Source organism: Carlito syrichta, unplaced genomic scaffold (genome assembly GCF_000164805.1).
Source record: "Carlito syrichta isolate Samal-C Ts95f unplaced genomic scaffold, Tarsius_syrichta-2.0.1 Scaffold118959, whole genome shotgun sequence".
NCBI lineage: Eukaryota > Metazoa > Chordata > Mammalia > Primates > Tarsiidae > Carlito > Carlito syrichta.
The window spans coordinates 36877-59765 of NW_007063055.1; the positions used below are offsets into that span (position 1 = coordinate 36877).

The 22889-nt window shown below is 38.7% G+C and overlaps 1 protein-coding gene across 1 annotated transcript in view; it reads left to right on the forward strand.

Moving 5' to 3' along the window:
* Positions 1 to 19488: 19488 nt before the first annotated feature.
* The window catches only part of LOC103249307 (receptor-type tyrosine-protein phosphatase kappa-like), a 308462-nt gene continuing 305061 nt past the window's right edge, over positions 19489 to 22889 (forward strand). The window contains exon 1 of the mRNA XM_021707499.1: positions 19489 to 19563. Coding sequence (XP_021563174.1) covers positions 19489 to 19563 — 75 coding nt within the window. The remainder of the gene's footprint in view (positions 19564 to 22889) is intronic.

A 22889-nucleotide genomic window follows, 5' to 3' on the forward strand; every position in this document is an offset into this window, starting at 1 on the left:
AGGCAATCCACTCACCTCAGCCTCCCAAAGTGCTGGGATTACAGGCTGAGCCACCGAGCCCAGCCACTATTGAGTTTTAAAATGTGATTTGATTTGCACAAACCACACTAATTAAATTTATTTTTGAGATGCTGTTAGGAGGAAAAATATAAATGTGGACAGTTTTCCCTTGTCTTTTTTTTTTTTGGTTTTCAGAAGTAGAATATTTTCTTAATGCTTTGTTTTTAAAATAAGGCCTTAACAAATGTACAAGTGATTTATTTGTGTTTGAAAAGTTTACTTTATGAAGAATTAGTCAGGAAATAGTTTCTGTCCTAGTTTACTTCTGACCATGGGAACAAATATGTTAGTATTATCACTTGATAACTGGCTCAGCAACAATGAAATTTGCATCACAGACTCAGACTTATTTAAACTTGTTGAAGCTAGTGTCAGTTTGCTTAAATTGTTAAAGCTTGCAGGTAGAAATTTATTGAAGGGAATAATTCACTTGAAAATTTAACTAACATTAGAAACAGGATTGAAAATAACCCATAGAAAGCAGTACTCTTCCAAAATAATTAGATTATACTTTTATTGCTAGGAGTTTAAAATGTTACTAAGCATTTTCTGTTAAGGCTTCTAGAGAAGGAAGTAGAAAGAAGGGTTAGTGGAACTGAAACCTACTATTCTTGAGAAAAATATAGGCTTACTCAAAGATCACTGCATGTTAAAACTACTTTAGTCTGTGTTGGACATAATTGAGGACAAAGGGTGATGGATAAGTCCATTAATGCCAAATGAGGAAAGAACCTGCCCCCCCCAAAAAAACCAAGAAAGAACAGGATTTTTTTTTTTGTTTTATTTGACAAACATGACAACTATAAGGTGTATATCTAGGATTTATCACTTGCTATATTTGAAGGGCACTTTGGTCAGTAGTTACCATACGTTTCTGGAGAATCAAGGGGAAAACTGGGCTATGTAACAGGACCATGAAAAGGGGAAAATAAATTCAATAGGAAATGACTGACCCTGGAAATTATTAGGACATCCTGCTCAGGATGTCATTCCCAAATCTGTGTTCCGTTATTTTTATAAAAAGATAAAAATCTATACATACCAGAAGACAATGGCAGACAGACATAATTGACCAGTGGACATTTCTTATCACATTAACTTAGTACTTTTAATTAGAGTTTCAGTTTAATTACAGTAATTCTAAACTAGTTGCAGGCACTGACTACCTGATGAGAGCAGAGATTTTATTTAGGACAGGTTCCTCACGTCAAGTGATAGGCATGATTGGGTACAAAATGACAGTGAATGCATGTCATGATGCTGGTGACCTGAGCATTAGGGAAATGTGTGACTTCCTTTTAAAAGTTAACTTTCCATTACTCAGTTTTTTCAGTTCCCTTGTTCGCCTTTAGGAATAAATAGAGAGTCAGACTCAATATTACTACACGTAACCTACACTGATTCATAATATCAGGGAAAAGAAGATTAATAGGAGAAGGAAGTGAAAAATCCAAATTAGTTTTTTCTGAATTATATTATTTTTATAAGAAACATACAGCTTTTTGCTTTAAACACAAAGTAGTAGATGTAAATAAATTAATAGTGTAAAACAAGTTGCTAGAAAAAAATTACCTCTCCTACAGGAAGTGAAAAATCTGTCATATTATTTTTGAGTTATATTATTTTTGTTATATACTTTTATGAAAGACATGCTGCTTTTGTGCTTTTAAACATTTGGAGTGGTGGAAAACGAGATGTAAATGAGTCGAAAAGTTGGTAGAAAAAAAAATACCACTCTTCTAGGCCTTGATTATGTAATAATACATTGCGCAAACTTTTGCAAATGAGTTAAGTAGAGAAATTGCTGGGATCAATGTTGGTGACGTTGCTACACTGTTAAGAGCCCATGTCTAAATACTTAATAGACATTCAGACCAGTAAAGTTTTACTTTATCAAGAATTGTGTATCTAAGGAAGTTAGCCCTTAGCTGGCACATCTAAGAAAAACGCCGCTGTTTTATGTATCAAGTGGTTTTATGAGCAGGATACCACCTGGTTCCTCCTTGCTCTGACTTCATTTGTTGTTGTCTGGAATAATGAGAACTGTTCATTGGCTTAATGCCTTTACTTGTAAGAGACAGATGCTATCTGATCCTCCTGTCAGAAGAATTCCCAGAATAAGCCATTCAACCAAGAACAATTGGTGTCTTGTTGATTGCAAACAGTAGAAGGGGGAATTCTGTGTATTTTCTTGCACCTTGCTTTTTCTGTTTCTGTGTGCCCATCAGTAGCAGAAACTGTTCACTGACTAACTGAAGTGGCACATGGGTAACTTTTGAGGAGATACTGCTTTTCTGTGATTTGGCTATTGTTGATTACTTTGATGAAACTGTTCAGCATCTAAGATATCCATCCACTTTTGGTGTTTCGCTTTTAGTGTTCCTAGTAAACCTGTTTCCTAATTGTGTTTCTCTTTGTCTCTTCTGCTGTATACGTTTTAAACAGGTCTCTGTTTCTAGTCCTCTTGTCTTCCCCCACTTCCTTCTCCTGTGTCTCATCCTGTGACCATACATGATTCATAGGCAGGATTTTCTTTAAGGTTGTTCTCACTTAAGAGTAGCTTAAGCATTGCATTGTGACTAGGAACAAATATGGTGCAATATGAACTATGAGATGGTGTAAATAATGATGGACCACTGCAATAGATTTCTAGTTTCACTTGTAGGCTAGGGTTGGTATGACAGCCCTGGCTATTTCATTTGATCACTTGATACCTCACCTCTTTTTTTTTGAGATGGAGTCTCACTCCATCGCCCAGCCTGGAGTGCAATGGCATACTCACGGCTACCCCAGTGTTGACCTGCTGGGCTACGGCGATCCTTTAGCCTCAGTCTTCCAAGTAGCTACCATACCTGGCTAATTTTTTGATTTATTGTAGGGACATGGTCTTACAAAGCTGCCAGGCTGGTCTCTAACTCATGGGCTCAGGCAATCCTCTTGTTTCGGCCTCCCAAAGTACTGGGTTGACAGGCTGAGCCACCACGTCTGACCGGATACCTCACCTCTTAAAAGAACTGGGGAATGTTTTTTGATATCATTCTCCACAGATCTAGGTCTCCTTAGAGCCCAGGAACCAGTTTTCTTGATTGAACCACGAGGGCCAGTGCTAAAAACAAATAACAACAGCAGCAAAACCAAAAGCCAAAAACCATGTCAATTGCTGGTTTGTGGCTGTTGCCTGAAATTCATGTAAACAGGATTCATTCATTCATTCGTATTTATTTATTTTTGGGATAGAGTCTGGGCTGGAACAAAACTAAATTCTGAGAAGAAAATGTATAGGAGCCAAATGGTCCATTTTAGGACCCTCCTGGGTTAGTTCACAGGCTTGTTGTATGCTTGTTTTCCAAAAAATGTTATGCTGTATAGCACTGGAAAAGATAAAAGATCCACACAAAACCCTGGGTTTGGTAGCCTTGTCTCCACCTCCGCCTCCAGTTCCTTTAAATATATAAATCTTGTTGGATACTCTTAAAATGCGAGTTCATGAAAATTCTTGGTAGAAACCAAAGACTAGTTCTTAATAAGTTAGCTATGTTACAATTTAAAACCAATGAACTGAAGATATGTCATGAGATCAAAATATCTCCAGAGTAACTGGAGAATGATTATTGAATCAGGTCAAGAAAGAGGGAGGTAGATTTAGAACTGGAGGAGAAAGAGGTGTAGAAGGGATTTTTAAAAAAGGGGCCCTGTATGCCATAATCCCTGCAATACAGTGTAGCAGGTATTGCATGGGGAAACAGAAGTCATCGTTAATTAATAATTAATTGGTCACTTAAAAAGTGAGTCTCCATTTATTCATCTTATCTTAGCTAATTGTCTCTTAATCTGGATTGATTTGTCTCTTGAGGAAGTTTTGCAAGTTGTAAACACCCCCTAATATAAAGCGATTAAAACGCAAGGTATGTGTTATGCAAAATTGCAGACTTTAAGAACGAGATACGATCTCAGGTTCTAAATCTTGGCATTGAGGTAAGTGGCCAGTTAACAACTGAATCAGAGTAATTGGTTGTGTGTTTAAACAGCAGAACAAAATTAGCGTATGTATGAGACGATGAAAATACATTTTCAAAATTACTTCAAAAGATAAGGTGTCATTTGGGCTTTTCAATAAATGTTTTGCTTTCTGAACTTGGAATTGGAAATGCAAGCCTATCTGACTGCTTGTTCTCAGGGCCATATTGTGTATTAGAAATAGAAAACTTTCTCTTCAGTTTGAGGTATGTACACAAATCCAGCCGTGGGATTACAAGTCACATTGGTGTGCTGATGACAAAGAGAGGACTTAGGGAAGATGAGTTATAATCAGTAATGAGAAAGAAATTTGGTGAAGCTGTGGATGTGTTTTTAACATGGGTCATTGCCATGATACTGGGAGCTGTCCTGATACAGTGAGTAGAACACTGGATTGGAAGTCATGAGCCCTGGGTATTTTTTTTATTTTTTTATTGTAGAGACGAGGTCTCACAATGTTGCCCATACTCGTTTCAAACTTCTGGGCACAGGCATTCCTCCCGCCTCAGCCTCCCAAAGTGCTGGATTACGGGCAAGAGCCACTGCACCCGGCTTAGAGCCCTGGGTTGTGAAGCCTTGACTCCACCTCCAACTAGGTATATAAACTTGGGGAAGTTACTTCACCTCCTTAAGCCTTAGGTTTTCATCAGGAAGATGAAGCTGTTAAACTGCTCTGTAAGGTACCTTGCTGTCCTGTGAAGGTCGTTCTGTCAATCCAGTATTGAGAAGAGACTGAAGATGTGTGGATGAGTTAGGGACTTAAGGTACACTGAATGTGAGGAATAAAGGCTTCCACTGGAATGGCATTTACAATTGAAGAGAATAGGATAAGTCAGGGAGATTTGGTAGAGATGGAAATGGCAGTTTGTAGATAGGTTTAAGGTTAAGGACAAAGAAGAGCAAGAGTCAGAAATAACTTTTTAAATTCATGTTGGGAGGACACAAAGTCACATTGGCAGTGACAGGGAGTTTGCGAACACTTACTTATTGTTGGGCGAAGAAGATGAGCTCAGGTTTTCACATGTCCAATTCTTTAGCTGACATCTGAGTGAGATGTCCTGCAGGCATCTGGAAGAACAAGCGTGAAAGGGAATGAGAGAGGTCAAGCCTGGTGCTGGCTTCTGGACACGAGCCATGGTCAGGCTGTCATGAGAACAGAAAGCAAATGAGCTCATTGAGGAAGGAATGGGAGGAAAAGAAGAGCATTGGCCTAAGGGTTGGTATTGCAGTGGGGGTGGGAGAGAGGCCTTCATGACGGTCAGAGCCAAGGGTGTGCAAGTTAAGGATGAAAATAAGAGAAGTGGGAGAAGCCAAGGGTACCTGAGAGGTTGAGGAAGCTGCCGAGTTTGGTTATGAGATAGTAGGTAGCTTCTGTGTAGTCTCCTTGAACTATTTCCTGAATATTGAAGTGGAAGAAAGAATTGTATTGAGGAAATGGAGATAAGGATAGAATCCTTATTTTAACTTAAAGCAGAATATGGAAGTTCTAGTAAGTAGGAAAATAAATAATGGTAAGTAAAGTTCAAGACAATTTAATGTGGGCCTAGAGAAAAGCTTTCTTTCTTTTAATTCTGCCTTCAACGAGCAATTAACAATCGTCTCTGATCATTCTGCTTTCAAATCCTACCTAAACGGCTTTACCATCTACCCAAAGGAAATATCTCTCTCTCTCAGGAAGGAAAAAAGAGAAAACCTATGTGTGAAACCTCCTCATTCTTGACTTCCGTGATTTAAAAATATACCTCCTTCTATTCTATTTACTATATTGAGGCCCTGTGCCAGTTTGGTTTCATCACCACCATCTGTAAACACTATGTGTGTATCAAGATGGATTTTGTTTCAGTGGAATTTGGACATTGATTGGGATTCAGTCAACATAGGACTTTATAACTGTTTTTTTTTTTTTTTTTTTAAGTCAGAGTCTCATCCTGTCGCCTAGGCTGGAGTACATTGCCACACTCACGGCCACCACAGCCTTGACCTATTGGGCTCAGGCGATCCTTCTACCTCAGCCTTCCACGTAGCTGGAATCATAGGCATGCGCCATGATGCCTAGCTAATTTTTGGATTTATTGTGGAGATGAGGTCTCATCAAGTTGCCTAGGCTGGTCTCAAACCCCTGGTCTCAGGCAATCCCCCTCGCCTCGGCTACTCTGTTTAGTTTGTATGTAAGAGTTTGGAGAAAACTTGTAGTGATCTCCACAGAAACGGCTAAAATTACCGGGTTCCCTCCCCCTAATTTTCAGTGTCATAATCATTTCTGAAATAAAATGCAATTTTATTTTTTCCATCTGAGAAATCTAATTAGTTACGATAACTGCATCAGAATGATACTGTTTTATTGATGCTGGGGAAATAAAGCCCTTGTGAACTTCTGGGCCACTGAATACACCATTATTAGATCTCACAGTGTGGGACAGTCACTAAGTACCTTTTTTCCAACTTGAGCAATACCAGCTATACTCTCGTATTGTTAGTGTTGCCGAGGCTTTGCTCCAGTTTCAGATCTCCTCCCATTGAGAACATTTGGCTTTTTCTGTAGCTCTCTGGGGAGGAATGGGAACCCAACTGTGTTGGGTGAGGAGGATTCAGCCAGGTGGTTGGCTAAGCTGAGGCCATAATGGAACTGAATGCTCAACTCATCTGTGAGTCCAGGAAGAGGAAGTGATGTGAAGAAATGCTGCTGAATTTTATGTCGTAGGAATTTTATTTCCTAGCAATCTATCTTAGCCTACAAATGAAGGCACTTCTTAATTTGCCTACAAATTAGCAAAACTTTAACGCTGTTTGCTGTTTTACTTTTTTTTCTCACCCCCCCCCCCCCCAGCCATAATACTGCTTTTCTCTAATACAGGCAGTTGAAAAGGAAAACAACTGAAAATGTTTGACTCAGTAACAGGCACCCAAGGCAGAAGGAGCCTTCCTTTTGCTAAAAAGCAAACCACTAAAAATCCACATGTATTTGAGGTGATCTCTTTCCTAAAGTGGCAAAGGTTCATAAAAATTCAAAATAGCCTGTATCGTATCCACAGCCTTGTTTGGTAGCATTTTTTTTGTTTGCCTTTATCAGCATAAGAGTCATGTTGGGGCTCCCTGAATACCCGAATTCTGCTTTCCGGTGTGGAGAGATGACCACAGGCAGGTCAGAGCTGTGCCAGCCTAAGTACATCAATTAAAAGTACCCAGCAGCGCTTCTGGTGTGGGCGGTGCGTCCCCTTGCAGCCACTAATGCTCAGGCAGGATCATGGCTCTGGGCTGGATCCTAAGGTCCTGTGTATTTGCTGGTCTTCAGTCAGAAAACAAAGGTATAGGGAAGAGAGGTGTGAGTAAGGCAGAAAGTTGTCCGTGAACCATCAGCTAAGTCATGTCAGTTCTTAAACTCTTCAGTCTTGGTTCTACTTTCTTTCTCTGAAGAGTGATATCAAAACATCGTCTCCAAAGATTGTCTGAATTCATTAATTCCAAGTAGGAGTGGATGCCACATCCCTTTTCAATTAGTTTTAAGCTTGTTTGTTTTTATAGATCTATTTTTAATTGTTTATTATAGGCCCAAGAAAGTTAAAGTATTATACTTCTTAGACAAGAAGAAAACAGTCTTTTGAAGACTTACAGAACAGGGAGTACGTAAAGATAACCTACCAACACGCTGAGTATGAGATCAAATAATACACTGCTGAGCATAATCAAAGTAATATGGATTTGATTGAAAAGGTGACTTTTAAATATGAAGTTTTAATCAAGTTTGCTCTATTTTGATGAAAAAAGTGTCAGGGTCTTAAATGTGTTTTTGAATGTTTTCTATGTGTGATGAGTTTATGTTACAAATGCCAGTTGCTTGTTACACAGAGAGGTTTTCATTTCTTAGTCTTTTTGAATGAACTAGGTAAGTGTCCCCTTTTCTTAGGTGCTTTTAAAGTAATACTAGTTCATATGTAGTGGTGATTCTTCTTGAAGTTTAGCTTTTAGACTTTATAGGTTACAGAAAAGAAACAGCAACTTTGCGGGACATGTTGAATGCAACCATGAAAATAACGTTTATTTCTCTTTTTCTCCCTCTTTCTCTCTGTCGTAGCTATAATACATCTGTGGGTTTCTCAGTGTTACTGTGTATATTTTCTTTAATAAAATGTTAGCTTCCTGAAATAAAATTAGCTTGCTTTATTTGCCATACGTTTGTTACTTTTTCTAAAATTTAGTTCAGGGTAATTTCACACCAAAATGGGTAAGCATTTTTGCTCTTCTTGGCTTTCTTGATTGCTCTGACTTCATAAAATTTGCAAATCACATTTTAACTTTTTATTGCTTCTTTATTAAGTGCTTGGGAGCCTAAGCACATGGAAACACTCTTATTTTACATACTGGTGATAACAGCCTAGTAAAAAAAAATTTTTTTTTCCATCTCATGATTGTTTTTAAAGCAATTTAGAAAACCCACACTTGTTGAAATTTATCATCATCTAGACCTTAATATCACATATCCTACGTTCCCCACTAATTATTTGCAGATTTCCAGAAAAATATGTGGTGAACCTAAAAACATAGGAACGCATTTACTGAGGCAAACAAAATAAAATTATGTTTTCTTAACTATGGATGAAACTAAATCGTTTCAAAAGACTACCAAGCCATAGTAAAAAGAGTGTTGAAATAAAACTAAATATGAATATTTTATACACTTATTAGACTAAGCCTGCTTTATTAAATGACTTTATGATCCACCAGTGTATTATTTATACATATTCTGTCTAAAGATTCATGCCTAGTTGATAGTTAATGCTGCTTCATACTTTTGTACTTTCTGAAAATACTCATGACCAAGATACTGCCTGAGATGTGTTCTTTGTTTGCTTGTTTTTAAAAAATATTTAACTTTCAGATAAAAATTGTATTCATTCAAGGTGTCTATTGTGATAATTTGATACACAATGGGGAGCGACTGGAATTTATTTATTAAAAATTGTGCATTTATTCTTAAATGTGTAAACTTAAGTCAACCCCACGGCACTTCTCCGTTTGTTACATGACACATATTGAGATGCTTTTTGACGGCTCGAAACAGAGTTTTTGAACTAGCCAACTTGGGTACCTTTTTAGTGTCTCTATCATTTTTTTTTTTTGTTATTGTTTCGTCTCTTCCACATTGGCAAAACGTTTCCCTTTGAGGACTTTTTTTTTTTTTTTTAAATCTAGGGAAGCAAAAAAAAAAAAAAGTCACTGGGGGAGAAATTGGGTGAATACGTAGGGTGGGGGCGTGGGAGTCATACTGTTTTTGGCCAAAAGCTGCTGAACACTCAGCGCTGTGTGAGTAGATGCACTCATAAATCACCCATCATGGAATGGGCAAACACTCTGAAAGAATCTCCAAAAAACAATTCGCTGAAGCCAAATGCTGCCTCTCACAACTTATGCCAACGGGTTCCTAGAACACTTATCTATTGGGGGAAACCTGTACTACAAGGGGCCCACCCGCCAAAGAAATAATTTTGTTTTTTTGGGGTTCCCCTTGTACTTACTCATTGTGCAATGATGACCACAATCAAATTAATTAACATGTCAATCACCATCCGTAGCTACCACTTTTTTGTGTGCTTCCTTGAAATGTCTTTGAAGGTCTGCTTATATGATCCCGATAAAAACAATGTAGACAGGTTCTTGGTGTGAGAAGAAGAGGTATTGTGAACACAAGGACTACCATGAGGTAAAGGGTGCAGTTCTTGGGCAGCAGAATTAGATCTGCACTGCGAACGTCCTCTTGAGAGTGAGAGAATAAAAGCATGACTGAACCATAGCAGAAAACCTGTCTTGGTAAAATGTGCTTTCTAAATTTTTTAAGAAAAAGAATTGCAAGTGCTGATTTTGAAGATCTGGTGCGATATTGATGGAAGGCTCTCAGTATTAAATATTGTCCAAAAATACTTGACCCTGAACATTATATATCATGGAACATGGCTAGAATCCCTCTCCTTTTTAGGAAGTGTCATCTGTTACTTCTTTCAGAAAGTTAAAAGTATTTTTCTCATCACTGAGGTGATGACTCTCAAATAGTTGTTCCAGCTCAGTCCTCTTCTTTATGCTTCAGATTTGTTTTAGACAGTATTTATTTTAGACAGTAACCTCAGTCACAACACCTTGAAAAGCAATTGTGTTATTTGTTCTCAGACTTGTTTCTTACCGATATTTTAGAGTTCTGGTTACCCAATCTAGAATCCCGGGAGTTAGACTTGATTTTTCCTACATTTCACCAAATCTTGTACTGTCTTCCTGAAATCTCTCATGCTTATGTTCTCTGAAAACAAGAACAAGACAAGGCTGCCTATTTTCACCCCTCCTGTTCCACATTGTGTTGGAAGTCCTAGCTAGAACAATTAGGAAAGGGAAGGAAATCAAGGGTATCCAAATGGGAAAAGAAGAAGTTAAGTTAACCCTCTTTGCTGACGATATGACCCTGTACCTTGAAAATCCAAGAGAATCTGTCAAAAACCTCTTTGCACTGATAAAGGACTTTGACAAAAAGTCTCAGGGCAAAAAATAAACGTGCAAAAGACAGTCGCATTCTTATACACCAGCAACAAACAGGGAGAGAAACAAATAAAATGTACGAGCCCATTCACAATAGCCACAAAAAAACCCCAAAACAAAGAAATACCTTGGCATCTTCCTAACCAGAGAAGTGAAAGACCTTTACATTGAAAACTACAAAACACTGCTGAAAGAAGTTCAAGAAGACACAAACAAATGGAAAAACATTCCATGCTTATGGATAGGAAGAATCAACCTTGTTAAGATGCCCATCCTATCAAAGGCAAACCAACAGATTCTATGCATTACCCATTAAATTACCAACATCATTCTTCTCAGACCTGGAAATGACAATACAGAAATTCATCTGGAAACATAGATGATGGTGAATAGACAAAACGATATTTAGCAAAAGAAACAAATTGGGAGGTATCACACTTCCAGACCTTAAACTTTATATAAGGCTACAATAATCAAAACAGCCTGATATTGGTACAAGAACAGGCATATGGACCAATGGAAGAGGATAGAGATTCCGGAAGCAAAACCTCAATTTCTCAATCAACTCATCTTCGACAAAGTCACCACCATCAACCTCTATAGCAAATGGTGCTGGGAAAACTAGCTGACCACATGCAGAAGATTGAAACAGGACCTCTCATACCTATGCCTACCCATCACTGTACACTCAAACTCTAAATGGATCAAAGACCTAAACATAAAACCTCAGACTATAAGAATCTTAGAAGACGCAGGAGACACCCTTACAGAAACTGGAGTAGGCAACCAATTCCTGATCAGAACCCCTGGTGTCCATGCCATAAGGGATGAGATAGAAAAAGGGGACCTCATTAAACTGAAAAGCTTCTGCAAAGCAAAAGAAACCATCAAGAGAGCAGGGAGACAGCCCACAGAATGGGAAAAAATATTTGCCAACTGTATATATGACAAAGGCTTAACATCTAGAATCTACAAGGAACTCAAACGCGTCAAAAGGAAAAAAACAGCCCCATTAAAAAGTAGGCAAAAGACATGAATAGACACTTCTCAAAAGAGGATATACAGACAGCCAACAGACACACGAAAAAGTGCTCAACCTCACTCAGCATCAGAGAAATGTAAATCAGAACGACACTGGGATACCACCTAACCCCAGTAAGAATGACCATCATTAATAAAACAAACAACAACAGATGCTGGCGAGGATGTGGAGAAAAGGGAATGCTCCTACACTGCTGGTGGGAATACAGACTAGTTCATCCTCTATGGAAAACAGTGTGGCAGTTTCAAATGGAACTAGAAATTGACCTTCTGTATGACCCTGCAATCCCCCTACTGGTAATAAACCCAGAAGTACTCAAATAAAAAAAGGTACCTGCACATGCGTTTTTATTGCAACACTATTCACAGTAGCAAAAACTTGGAACTAACCATGCTGCCCATTGCAACTGGACTGGGTTTTTAAAAATGTATATATACATGATGGAATATTACACAGCCATAAAGAAGGACAAACGTATGGACTTTGCTGCAACTTGGATGGATTTAGAGTCTATCATATTCAGTGATCTGTCACAGAAACAAAGAACAGAGTACCACATGTTCTTACTCATAAGCAGACCCTAAACATTTGCTATAATACTATAAGAAAGGGATTGGCAGTAGCGGGATACAGCCGGGGACACAACATCAATAAAGGTACCTGATCTCAAACCAGGCCTTCCGTATGATCAAAATGGGGACCACAGGGAGGCCCAAACTTTGCCTGTACGATGTCTACTTGTATTGTATACCTAACCCTGAATTGTATACCACATCTTAAAAAAAAAATATATATATGTGTGTGTGTGTGTGTGTGTGTGTGTGTATGTGTGTGTGTGTATATATACACACATATATGTTTAAAATGTCTCATACCTATGCCTCCTGTGTATCCCAACACTACCGCCATTAAGACCTTCAGAATATAATTCAGGATATCAGAGCCTGTTGAAGTTGTCTCCTGTCCTCTGCGCTGGTTGCACAAATAACCTCTTCTAACCAATCCATCTTTCACTGTGCTCTCAGAGTGATATATCTGAAACAAAAATGTAATCATATGAGTCCTGTCCTTAAATGTTCACTGTCACCCTGTTGTCAACAGAATGTGGCTTCACCAGTGTTCTATGTACAAGATACTCTTTAACTATAGTATCTTGTATAATCCCCACAGCAACTAAATGAGGTGTTAACCTTTATTATCTGCATTTTACAAATGAGGAAACAGATACAGGGAAATTAAGTACCTGGCCCGAGGTCACATAGCTGATAATGGCAGTGCCAGGATTTTTCCGAGGCAGTCTGATGAGGTCCTGTTTGTAAACATTAGGCTGTGTTGCTTCCAATTTCTTAGCTTCGCATAAACGAAAGGTTTGAAATTCAAAGTGAACCGAAAAACGGGCTCATTTCTTTTCATCCTATACCAGTGAATGTGGTCTGCCTTACCACTTTCTGTAAAGGAGATTGTTTTATATTTTACGGTTCTTGACCTGTGTGCTGGTGTAAGTACTAATGGTTCTTAAGCTATTTGCTACATTGTATGGCTTCGGTTTGAGTCAAGACATTGGGCTTTTTAAAATGTATTTGCATCACTCATACACGATTTTTTCCTTTCAGCAGTGTTTTTTCCTGCCCTTGTTGAATATGCCCAGTTTGGGGCAGACGTTTTGCTGCAGAGAAAAATAATAATGACATGAGCCTTGGTATGAAGTTATTTCCCTTCTTGCTTCTGCCTGAGGCAGTCATGAGTTTTCAGTTGTTGCTGAAGTTCAGAAAACTTTTAAATTTGTATGGACAGAGCCACAGAAAGCTTTCTGTCTTATGGTTACATTTGATTTGAGAAAGCGAGTGTGCAAATACAAATATATTATACAGCCTTGTTTGACCAACTCCTTGCCATTCATTCAGTCCACAGCTTATTCTATGTATTTATCCTGTTTTCTGAGGTTATTGGTTCTCCTTCTAGATGAGTAAGAAAGATTATTTTTTGTCCATTGAAGAATGTAGTGTTTTTCATGTCACAGTTCAAACTTTTGTGAATGACTCAAAACACGTCACTTTCTAATGCTTCTCCAAAGGAGAACCCCCATCCAGTTGAAGACAGCTATCATGTTTCCCTGTGTCACCTGTCCTTTAAATAAACATTCATATTCCTCTCACAACATGAGTTTTAGGTTTATTACTTTCCTGCTCCCACTTTGAGTTAGGACACATGTGTATAATCTGATACGGTTTAGTGTTACCTAGAAAAAACACTGGCAGCTATCTTAAATAAAATTTAGTTATTGGCCCTTACCTCGTATTTTGTTATTCCTTAAGCCCAAGAAGTAGTTAATGCATGAAAACCTGTGGCCCTGGTAGGTTAAGTGTAAAGGAATGATTTTTGGGGGCAGACTTAAACTTCAGATCATACAAAATTGATCATGCTTGATTTTGTGTTATTTTGTCTTGGGTGTCTCTTTTCTGCTTTGTATTGTAGAAACGAATGTTCATCCCAGAGTGAAAACAACGGAGCTTTAAAAATGTTGCTTTTTAACATAGTGGTAGCTTTACAAGGTAAGCTTTGCATACTGATGAGCAAGAGATTCTGGTTATTTGAGTCTTGAGAAAATTTGTCCAGGCATTCTTAGTCTGAGAGACTTTAAGATTATCAAAATTAAGAGTTTTGAAAGTTCTCAAGTTCCCTTGGGAATTTTTGAAGAATAGCTAGTAAGATATTTACTCTTTCTGATCTGATTTCTGGTTATAAACTGGTACCATATTGGATTCTGTGATGTTAAAAATACATTAGAAAAATTACCTCACCTCCATAATTGATTGGGGAAAGAATCTTAAATTTGGGACAGGAGAAGTTTGATGGAGAGCAGGATATTTACATGGTCTTAAAGCATCTCCCTGTAGATTAAAAAAAAATTAATTGCAGTGCCAAAAACTAGTAACTGTATAGTGGAGAAACTGGACATCAAAATTAACATCACTGAAGAGAGCCAGACAGACATCATGTGCTTCTGGGTGTGATTCCATAAGAAGAACACAAAATCACTTTTATAGCTTTCTGATGAAGAATGCATTATCTGAATCTCGTCATGAGGAAACACCAGACAAACCCAAATATAGGAACAGTCTAAAAAATGCCTAGCCCGTGTTCTTCAAGATGGCAATGTCATAAAAGAGAAGAAAAGGTTCGAAACTGTTTTGGATTAAAGGTGGTTTAGTGATGTGGGTTGCAATTAAATGCAACACATGATTCTGGGTTGAATCCTAGACTGGAAAATATAGTTAAAAAGGATATTATTAAGACAATTGACAACTGAATATGGGCCGTGAATTGTATCAGGAAATGCAGATTTTTCTGCAGTGGGCCAAGTAATAAATATTTTAGTGTGTGCAAGCCCTAACTGCATCTCTTAAAACAGGGACTCGACTCTGCTGTTTTTCACATTGTTGCCACAGGCTTTGACAAAATCAGGTGGCAGGCTAGATTTGGCCCACAGGTTTGCCAAACTCTAGATAATATAACCATGTTGTATCAATGTTAATTTTTCATAACTTGATAACGGTATTGCATTTACGTAAGAGAATATTCTTGTGGTTTGGAAATATATATTGAATTATTGAGGGGTAAAGAGCATATTGTATGTAACCTACTAACGAATTGTTTGGAAAATATGAATATCCAGAATTATGTAGAATAAATGCTAAATACATGGAAAGAGAAGGAGAAAACAAATATGGCGAAAATTGGTGAATTTGGGTGAAGGATAGATGCACAAGAGTTCTTTGTGTAATGCTTACAACTTTTCTGTAAGTTTTAAATTACTATAAAATAAAAAGATAACAAATTCATGGAGTTCCCTAAACTAAGTTGGGGGTGGAGAGGGAGGGACAAAATCCAAAAATGACAGGGAACACACATGTGCACACACCTTCACCTGCTGCGTTTAGTGCTGTGTCGCACCATTTGTGACATACCAAACCTTGTGAATACACAGAAGCTACAAAATCAGGTTTCTGGGGACTATTCAGATAAGATACAGGATTCCTAAGGGAAAAAACCCGGACTAACGAAGAGCAGAATCAGGAGCAACGGCTCAGCAGAATCACCTGGTTTCACTTGGCTTGATTCTCTCTGGAGAGAAGATTGCAAGTTGTGGCTGTGTTACTGTCTGCCTTGGCCTTGCCTCCCTTAGCCAACGCCTTCATGCTTCCTCCCCCTCACTTTTCTCCCCCCTCCCCTCCTTGTGTTCTGTAATTGCCTTTCTTTAGTCTTCTTTTCTTCCTTTACCTTTTATTTCCCTCTCAGAAGCCGGCACACAGACTTATTTGCTTCTGCTGTATTTTTATTATACGTTAGCTTGGTTAAACATCACTGAAGAGAAGCCATAATCAGCACAACTATTTCCAACCCGTTTGAGACCCAGTCCCAAACTGTGGTGTGGCACTGTCCAGTGTGAACCTCACACACACTCACAAATACCTGTTGGATCTCTAACTTGTGATTAAAAGTAAGAAGGAATATGCCTCACCAGCGAGTCTATTTGCTTGGTCCATTTCACAGCCAGGCCACGTTCTTTGTATTGATTGACCTGCTTTTGTTTTTTTGTTTTTTGTTTTTTGGTTGTTTTGTGAATGCATTTCTGATTCACATTTTACATCAATTTATCACTGCTTCCCTTTAAGACCTCACCTTTTCTGCTCTATGATATAGTCCCTGTCCATCTCTGTTGCTTCATTTGCACCTTGCCCCAAACTCTTCCTGAGAACTTTCTGGCATCATTGGTACACTTATAGCCCAGACTTCTTTACCGCCATGCAATGCGTCCATGTCACTAAAACCATTTGTATTCCTAAAGCGATTGGAAAAAAAAGATTGTCTGCCTTTTCTACTCATCTTCCATAATATCTAGAATCTTTTGCCCAAATTTTTTTGCTATTCATTTTCCGCCTGAGTTTCTACTTCTAAATGTCTTGAAAAGCAAACATTTTATTTTGTGGAGGAAAATTGTTTTATTGAGTAAAATTAAAAAAGAAAACTCATTGTAATTCATATAAAAAACTGGACATTCTGCAAAATATCTTTACATGGAGCATATTTATGACACTTGTGTGGGGAAAATGTTGCGTCAATGTATTCTCTGACTGTTTTCAACTATTGGCCTTGACTGTCGGTTACTCCTAAGAATACTAACTGTTGAAAGCCCAGAGAACATTGTTGCAGACTTTACTTTTGAATGATGTCCTTCTGTGGCATTTACTGAAGACATTATCATATAGTCTAAGGTTATTTTCACTCTCCAACTTGTGGGAGACTTAACCTAGCTGCTAATGTACTGTGGATTCAGCTTTCCTTATCTGGTTTATTTTTAGTTTGGTGTCTCTTTCCCCTACCCTCCACCTTTTTTTTTTTTGAGTTGGAGTCTCACTCTGTCGCCCAGACGGGAGTGCAGTGGCTGTTCCCAGCCACCGCAGCCTTGCCAGCTGGGCTCTGGCGATCCTTCCACTTCAGCCTTCGGAGTAGCCGGAATAACAGGCGTGCGCTACCACGCCTGGCTGATTTTTCGATTTATTGTAGAGATGAGGTCTCGCTGCCCAGGTGGGTCTTGAACCCGCGAGCTCAGGCATTCCACTCACCTCAGCCTCCCAAAGGCGCGGGATTACAGGCTGAGCCACCAAGCCTGGCTTGCCTTTTTTTTTTAAATAAAGAAATTTACTACGTGGTTGACTGCAGTGAAAACGAGCACTGTAATTGTTTTTTTGTTTGTTTGCTTCCCCCCCCTTTTTCTTTTTCATAGCTGTGGATATTAAACACTATGTCCAGACCTTGTAATAGTTTACAGTAAAGGCTTCTTGCTATTTAAAAGATGAGATACATTGTGTCTTCTAGATAATGCCTTATTGAACCTGTAAAGTTTGTATGTTAAGAATTATTTAAAAGCAAAATTCTGCACTATATTGATTTTTTATTTTTTTTTTGGTCTTGCCTCTTCTAAGATAGAAAAAGCTTCAGGCAAGTATTAACTGAAGCATTCTCTTACTTGAACTTGGTCTTTTCGAAAGATAAGTGCCACAGTAAAGCAGAGACTTTGTTAGAGACCTAACGTGAAAGGCACTAGGTTATTATGAATAATTTTGTGAACTTACATCAGATTTATTTTAACATGACTACTTTTGTTAAAAAACCTCATTAGAAGTTAACAAAATGATTTCAATGAAAAAGTCAAAGCTTAAACAACACTGTAATTAGCATTCAAGAGACAAAGACACAAAGAACTTCAGAGGTCTAAAACCTTAGAACATTCCAACAAACTCCGTCATATTTGAAAAAAATAAAATAAAATAAGAAACAGACTCAAGGAGAAGTACTTAATTGTTTTAATGAGGTCTGAAGAAGACCGTGAGTTCTCTTCCAACTAAATGATGTAAGATAAGATAGTTAGTTTATTATTAAGTTTAGGTATAACAGGAAGTATTTTTGTTGTTAGTGGTGAAGTATTTATGATGTTAGTTTTCTATGACTACAGCAATAAATTGCCATAAAGTTAGTGGCTTAAGACAACAGAGGTTTATTATATTTCTGGAGATCAGAAGTCAGGTGGGTCTCAGTAGACCCATTAGGGAGTTTTCAGAGGCTCTGGGGGAGGATCGATTTCCTTTCCTTTTCAGCTTCTAGAAGTCACCTAAGCTTCCTTGGTTCATACCTTTAAAGCCAACAGTATCAGGCTGAAGCCTCCCCACATTGCCATTTTTTTTCTGTCTCTCCCTCCCCCATTTAAGGACACTTATGATTATGGTGCGTATACCCACATAATCCAGGATAATCCCACCATGCCTGTCAGCTGTTTATCAACCTTAATTCCATCTGCAACCCTAATCCCTCTTTGCCACGTAATTTACATATTCACAGATTCCAGGGATTAGGCCATAGACATGGGGGGGGGATTCTGCCTACCACAAGTAAAATCTAAATATTAATGTTAAAATAAACATGTGACTAGAACAGTTAAATGCCTGTTTGTTTGGAGGTACACATACCAGGTTCCTTGATTGTTTTACTCTCTTCTTCTTCTATCCTCAACCCTTGTGCTAGAACATTCCCTTAAAGCTACTCTAGGGTGTCAATAAATGACATTAATATAAGAAATGGCAAACATTTTGTTTTATTAGGGTTTGAAGTGACTTTCCAGGTCAGAATATCAATTATTTCAGAGGTATTTTTAGGTTAGTGGAAGTTGAGTGAGTCAGGCATGGCTTATGTACATTCTTACTTTATTAATTTGTAATAGCACCTTCCTTTGGCATACATCTCCAGCTAAGTACACAAGATAACCTTTTGTTTCTTGATAGATGGCTTATTATATGCTTTCTAGTTAGATAAAATAAATGAGGGAAAGCACTCATTTATAGTGGTCATTTCTAGTTTTTCAAGGTTAGATATCGGTCTGGTTTAGTTAATCTTGCCATGGATATTGTGATCTTATTTTTCCACAAATGTGAAAAGTACACTTATCATTGCTGTCATGTAAGTGTGTTGTTTTACAGTTGTGAGAGTTACTTATCAAAGAAAATGTGTGTGGAAAAGGAACTTTGTGTTGGTGAAATGAGATGCATTATGACTTTTTTTTTTTTTGAAAAGGTGATTCATGTGTATGCATACTGAATTCCCCTGGCTTGGGGCAGTATTTCTTTTTGGTACAAAGATTTTAGGAAATTATTTCTGGTTGAAACAGAAGTATCACAACTTTTCAAAGGGTTAGAGAAATCTCTGACCAAGGGAAAATGGTAAATGATAGGTTAGAGATCATTAAGAGAAAATAAAACAGAACTAGTAGAAATCTGTTTCTTGGGTGAGTGGACATGTCGAGAAGTGAATTAGACAATGAGGTGGTTTGGATGTTGTTTACAGAAGTCATGGAATTGCTGGAGGTTTTGGTAGGAAATCCTTTTCTGTAAATCTAGTCTACAACAATTTTCTACTCATGAATTTTTTTCTTAAGATTTCAAACAAAGTTTATTAGAGAAAGAAGAGAGAAAAGAAAGGGGGATATGCCAGAGCTGGCATAGGTGAAAGAAAATGCCTACTCATGAAAATTTGTATCAAATATGATAGATTTAACAGTAATATAAACTGGAACACAGAAAGAATGAGTCAGTCTAAATTGAGACAAATTGCTTGAAAGTAAACATTACATGGTAAGAAAGGTTGTTATCGTACTGACAGGCACTTAAGTGAGGGTCCTAATGAACTTCCATTGAAGAGTATAGTTCACTAAAAGTTTGAAATTCAAGATTTGTGTGATGATGCTTGTCTAAGATTGTGTGTTTGTATATGTGTACTTCCTTAGTAACATAGATGTGTCAGCCTGTTTATATTCCTAGTATCAGAATAAGTCAAGTCATCAGAAAAAAAATGTTGTTTTCTCCATTGTCAACTAAGATTTCTCAAATCAGAATAGTCTTCATTTATTTATTTGATAAAAATTTGAGTGTCGAATGATTGCCAGGCATTATATTATATCTTAGATGCAGAATACTGAATAGAAGCATGTTTGGTCCCTGACCTCATGGAGTTGATAGTCTAAAGGCGAAGACATGTATGAATTAGTTACTTACACCTGTAAGTCTGGGTGTGCTATGAAAGACAGGTACATGCTGCTATGTAAATCTGGAAAAGCTTCTCCAAAAAGGTGAGCTGTGAAATTAATAAAGGGAATTAATAAAGAGAATTAATAAAGAGAAGGGAGATGAAGTGGGAGTGAGGGCAAAATACAAGGGGGACCCCCCCCAAAACTTGGAATTTAATTATAAAAAATTGTGTACTCCTGCATGTTTAAACTTCAGTCACCTTCAAAATAATCTCCATTTGATACTTTTGAGACACTTTTTCCACTGCTCAAAACTGTTATTGAACTTGTCAATTTTGATGCCTTTTAGTGCTCCTGCTGTTGTTTGTTTCACCTCTTCCACATCAGCAAAACACTTCTATCTGAGGACTTTTTCCATCTGTGGTAACAAAAAAAAGGCACAGGGGTGAGATTGGGAGACTAGGGATGGGGGGGCATGGGGAGGAGGGTCATGCCATCGTGGCCCATCATGAAATGGGCAAGTGTGTAGAGAGAATCTCCAAAAAACAATTCACCGAAGCCAAACGCAACCTCTCACAATGCTAGCAGATACACCGATGCGAATGAGTTATTAGAATACTTACCTAGCAGGGGAAGACTGTACCGCAAAGGACCTTCCTTCCCCAGAATAATTATGGTTTTTTTTGGAGGGGGAGGGGTACCCCTTGTATTCTAGTTTGAGGGAACCATGTATACAAAAACCATGGGCTGAAAAGTGCTAGAGTTCCCAGAGTAGAGTGGGAGAAAGTGTTTGAGATGAGGATGAGAGGGAGAAGTCTAGGTTAAGGAGAAACGGTAGGAAGTCATTAAGGGTTGTAACAAAAGGGTGGTGGTGATAAAACTGAATTTCTGTTTGAAAAGGTGATTTTGGATATAAGGTTATAGAGCAGGGATTCCCCAACCCCGGGGCTGCAGACCAGGACTGGTCCATCGCCTGTTAGGAACCAGGCCACCCAGCAAGAGGTAAGTAGTGGTCAAGCAAGCTAAGGTTCATCTGTGTTTAGTTTCTCCTCATCCCCTGTATCACTGCTTCAGCTCCGCCTCCTGTCAAATCCGCAGCGACTTGAGATTCTCATGGGAGTGTGATCTCTATTGTGAACTATGCAGGATCTAGGTTGCACACTCCTCTTATCCTTATCTAACTCCTTATCCCCTTCTAAATTTAAATGATGTCTTATGAGAATCGAATGCCTGATGATTTCAGGTGGTGATGCTATGTATATCATTATATATTACAATGTAATAATAGTAGAAATAAAGTACACAATACATGTAATGTGCTTGAATCATCTCCAAACCATGCCTCCTTCTCTTGGTCCGTGGAAAAATTGTCTTCCACGAAACTGGGCCCCTGAGGCCAAAAAGGTTGAAGACTGCCGTATAATGGTATGGACGAGGATAGGAGTGGCCGGGGAGAGAAGTTGAGACCTCAGCGGTAATCCAAGTGAAAGAAGTTGTTAAATCGGTTAGTGATGGAGCATATAGACAGAAGGGGTTGGATCTGAGAGAACATTGGAAGGCATTTGGTGATGGATTGGGTGTGGGGAGAGGGAGGCTGTAGAGTCAATAATAGATCCTGGGTTCTTTTGGCTTCCAGATCTGGATGAGAAAAGCTATTTTTATTGAGGGATAGAAGGAACCTAGGAAAAAGTCCACTTTTTTCGGGGTGGGGATGGGGATGCAGATCCTAAATATAGATGCAGAGATGTTTAAAATGCCTTTGTGAAGGACAAGTCAAGAGATCAATTAGGGGCAGAGCACCGTGGCTCACGCCTGTAATGTCAGCACTTTGGGAGGCAGAGGCAAGAGGATTGCCTAGCCCGGGGTTGGAGACCAGCCTGGGCAACCTGGCGAGACCTCGCCTCTAAATAAATAATAAAAAAAAAAATTAGCCGGGCTTGGTGGCTCAGCCTGTCATCCCGTGCCTTTGGGAGGCTGAGGTGAGTGGATTGCCTGAGCCTGCGGGTTCGAGACCCGCCTAGGCAGCGAGACATCATCTCTACAATAAATCAAAAAATCAGCCGGGCGTGGTAGCGCACGCCTGTAATTCCGGCTACTCGCAAGGCTGAGGCGGAAGGATTGCCGGAGCCCAGCAGGTCGAGGCTGCGGTGGCTGGGAGCGGCCACTGCACTCCAGTCTAGGCGACAGAGTGAGACTCCAACTCAAAAAAAAAAAAAAAAAATTACCTTGGTATGGTGTCACATGCCTATAGTTACAGCTATCTGAAAGGCTGAGGCAGAAGGATCACCTGAGTCCAGGAGGTTGAGTGTGCGGTGGCCATGATCATGCCACTGTACCCCATCCTGGGGTGAAGGAGTGAGACTCTGACTCAAAAAAAAAAAAAGATACATCAATCAGTTAATTGGATATATAGGACCAGAGAGGCAAAGGAAATGTCCAGATTACAGAATTTTAAGAACTCTAATGAGACAACTACATTTGTTTTGAATGCACATTTGAATGCATTCATATTGAAACTGTTGATGCTGATGATACATTCCAACATTTAATGGTGATTGAGAGGCCTGAGAATCAGCAAAGAAAACCTAGGAGTGGCCAGAAAGGTTGGAAGACACCAGTGGGTGTATACATCATGGAAACTAAGAATGAGAAGAGAAAGGAGTAATTATCGGC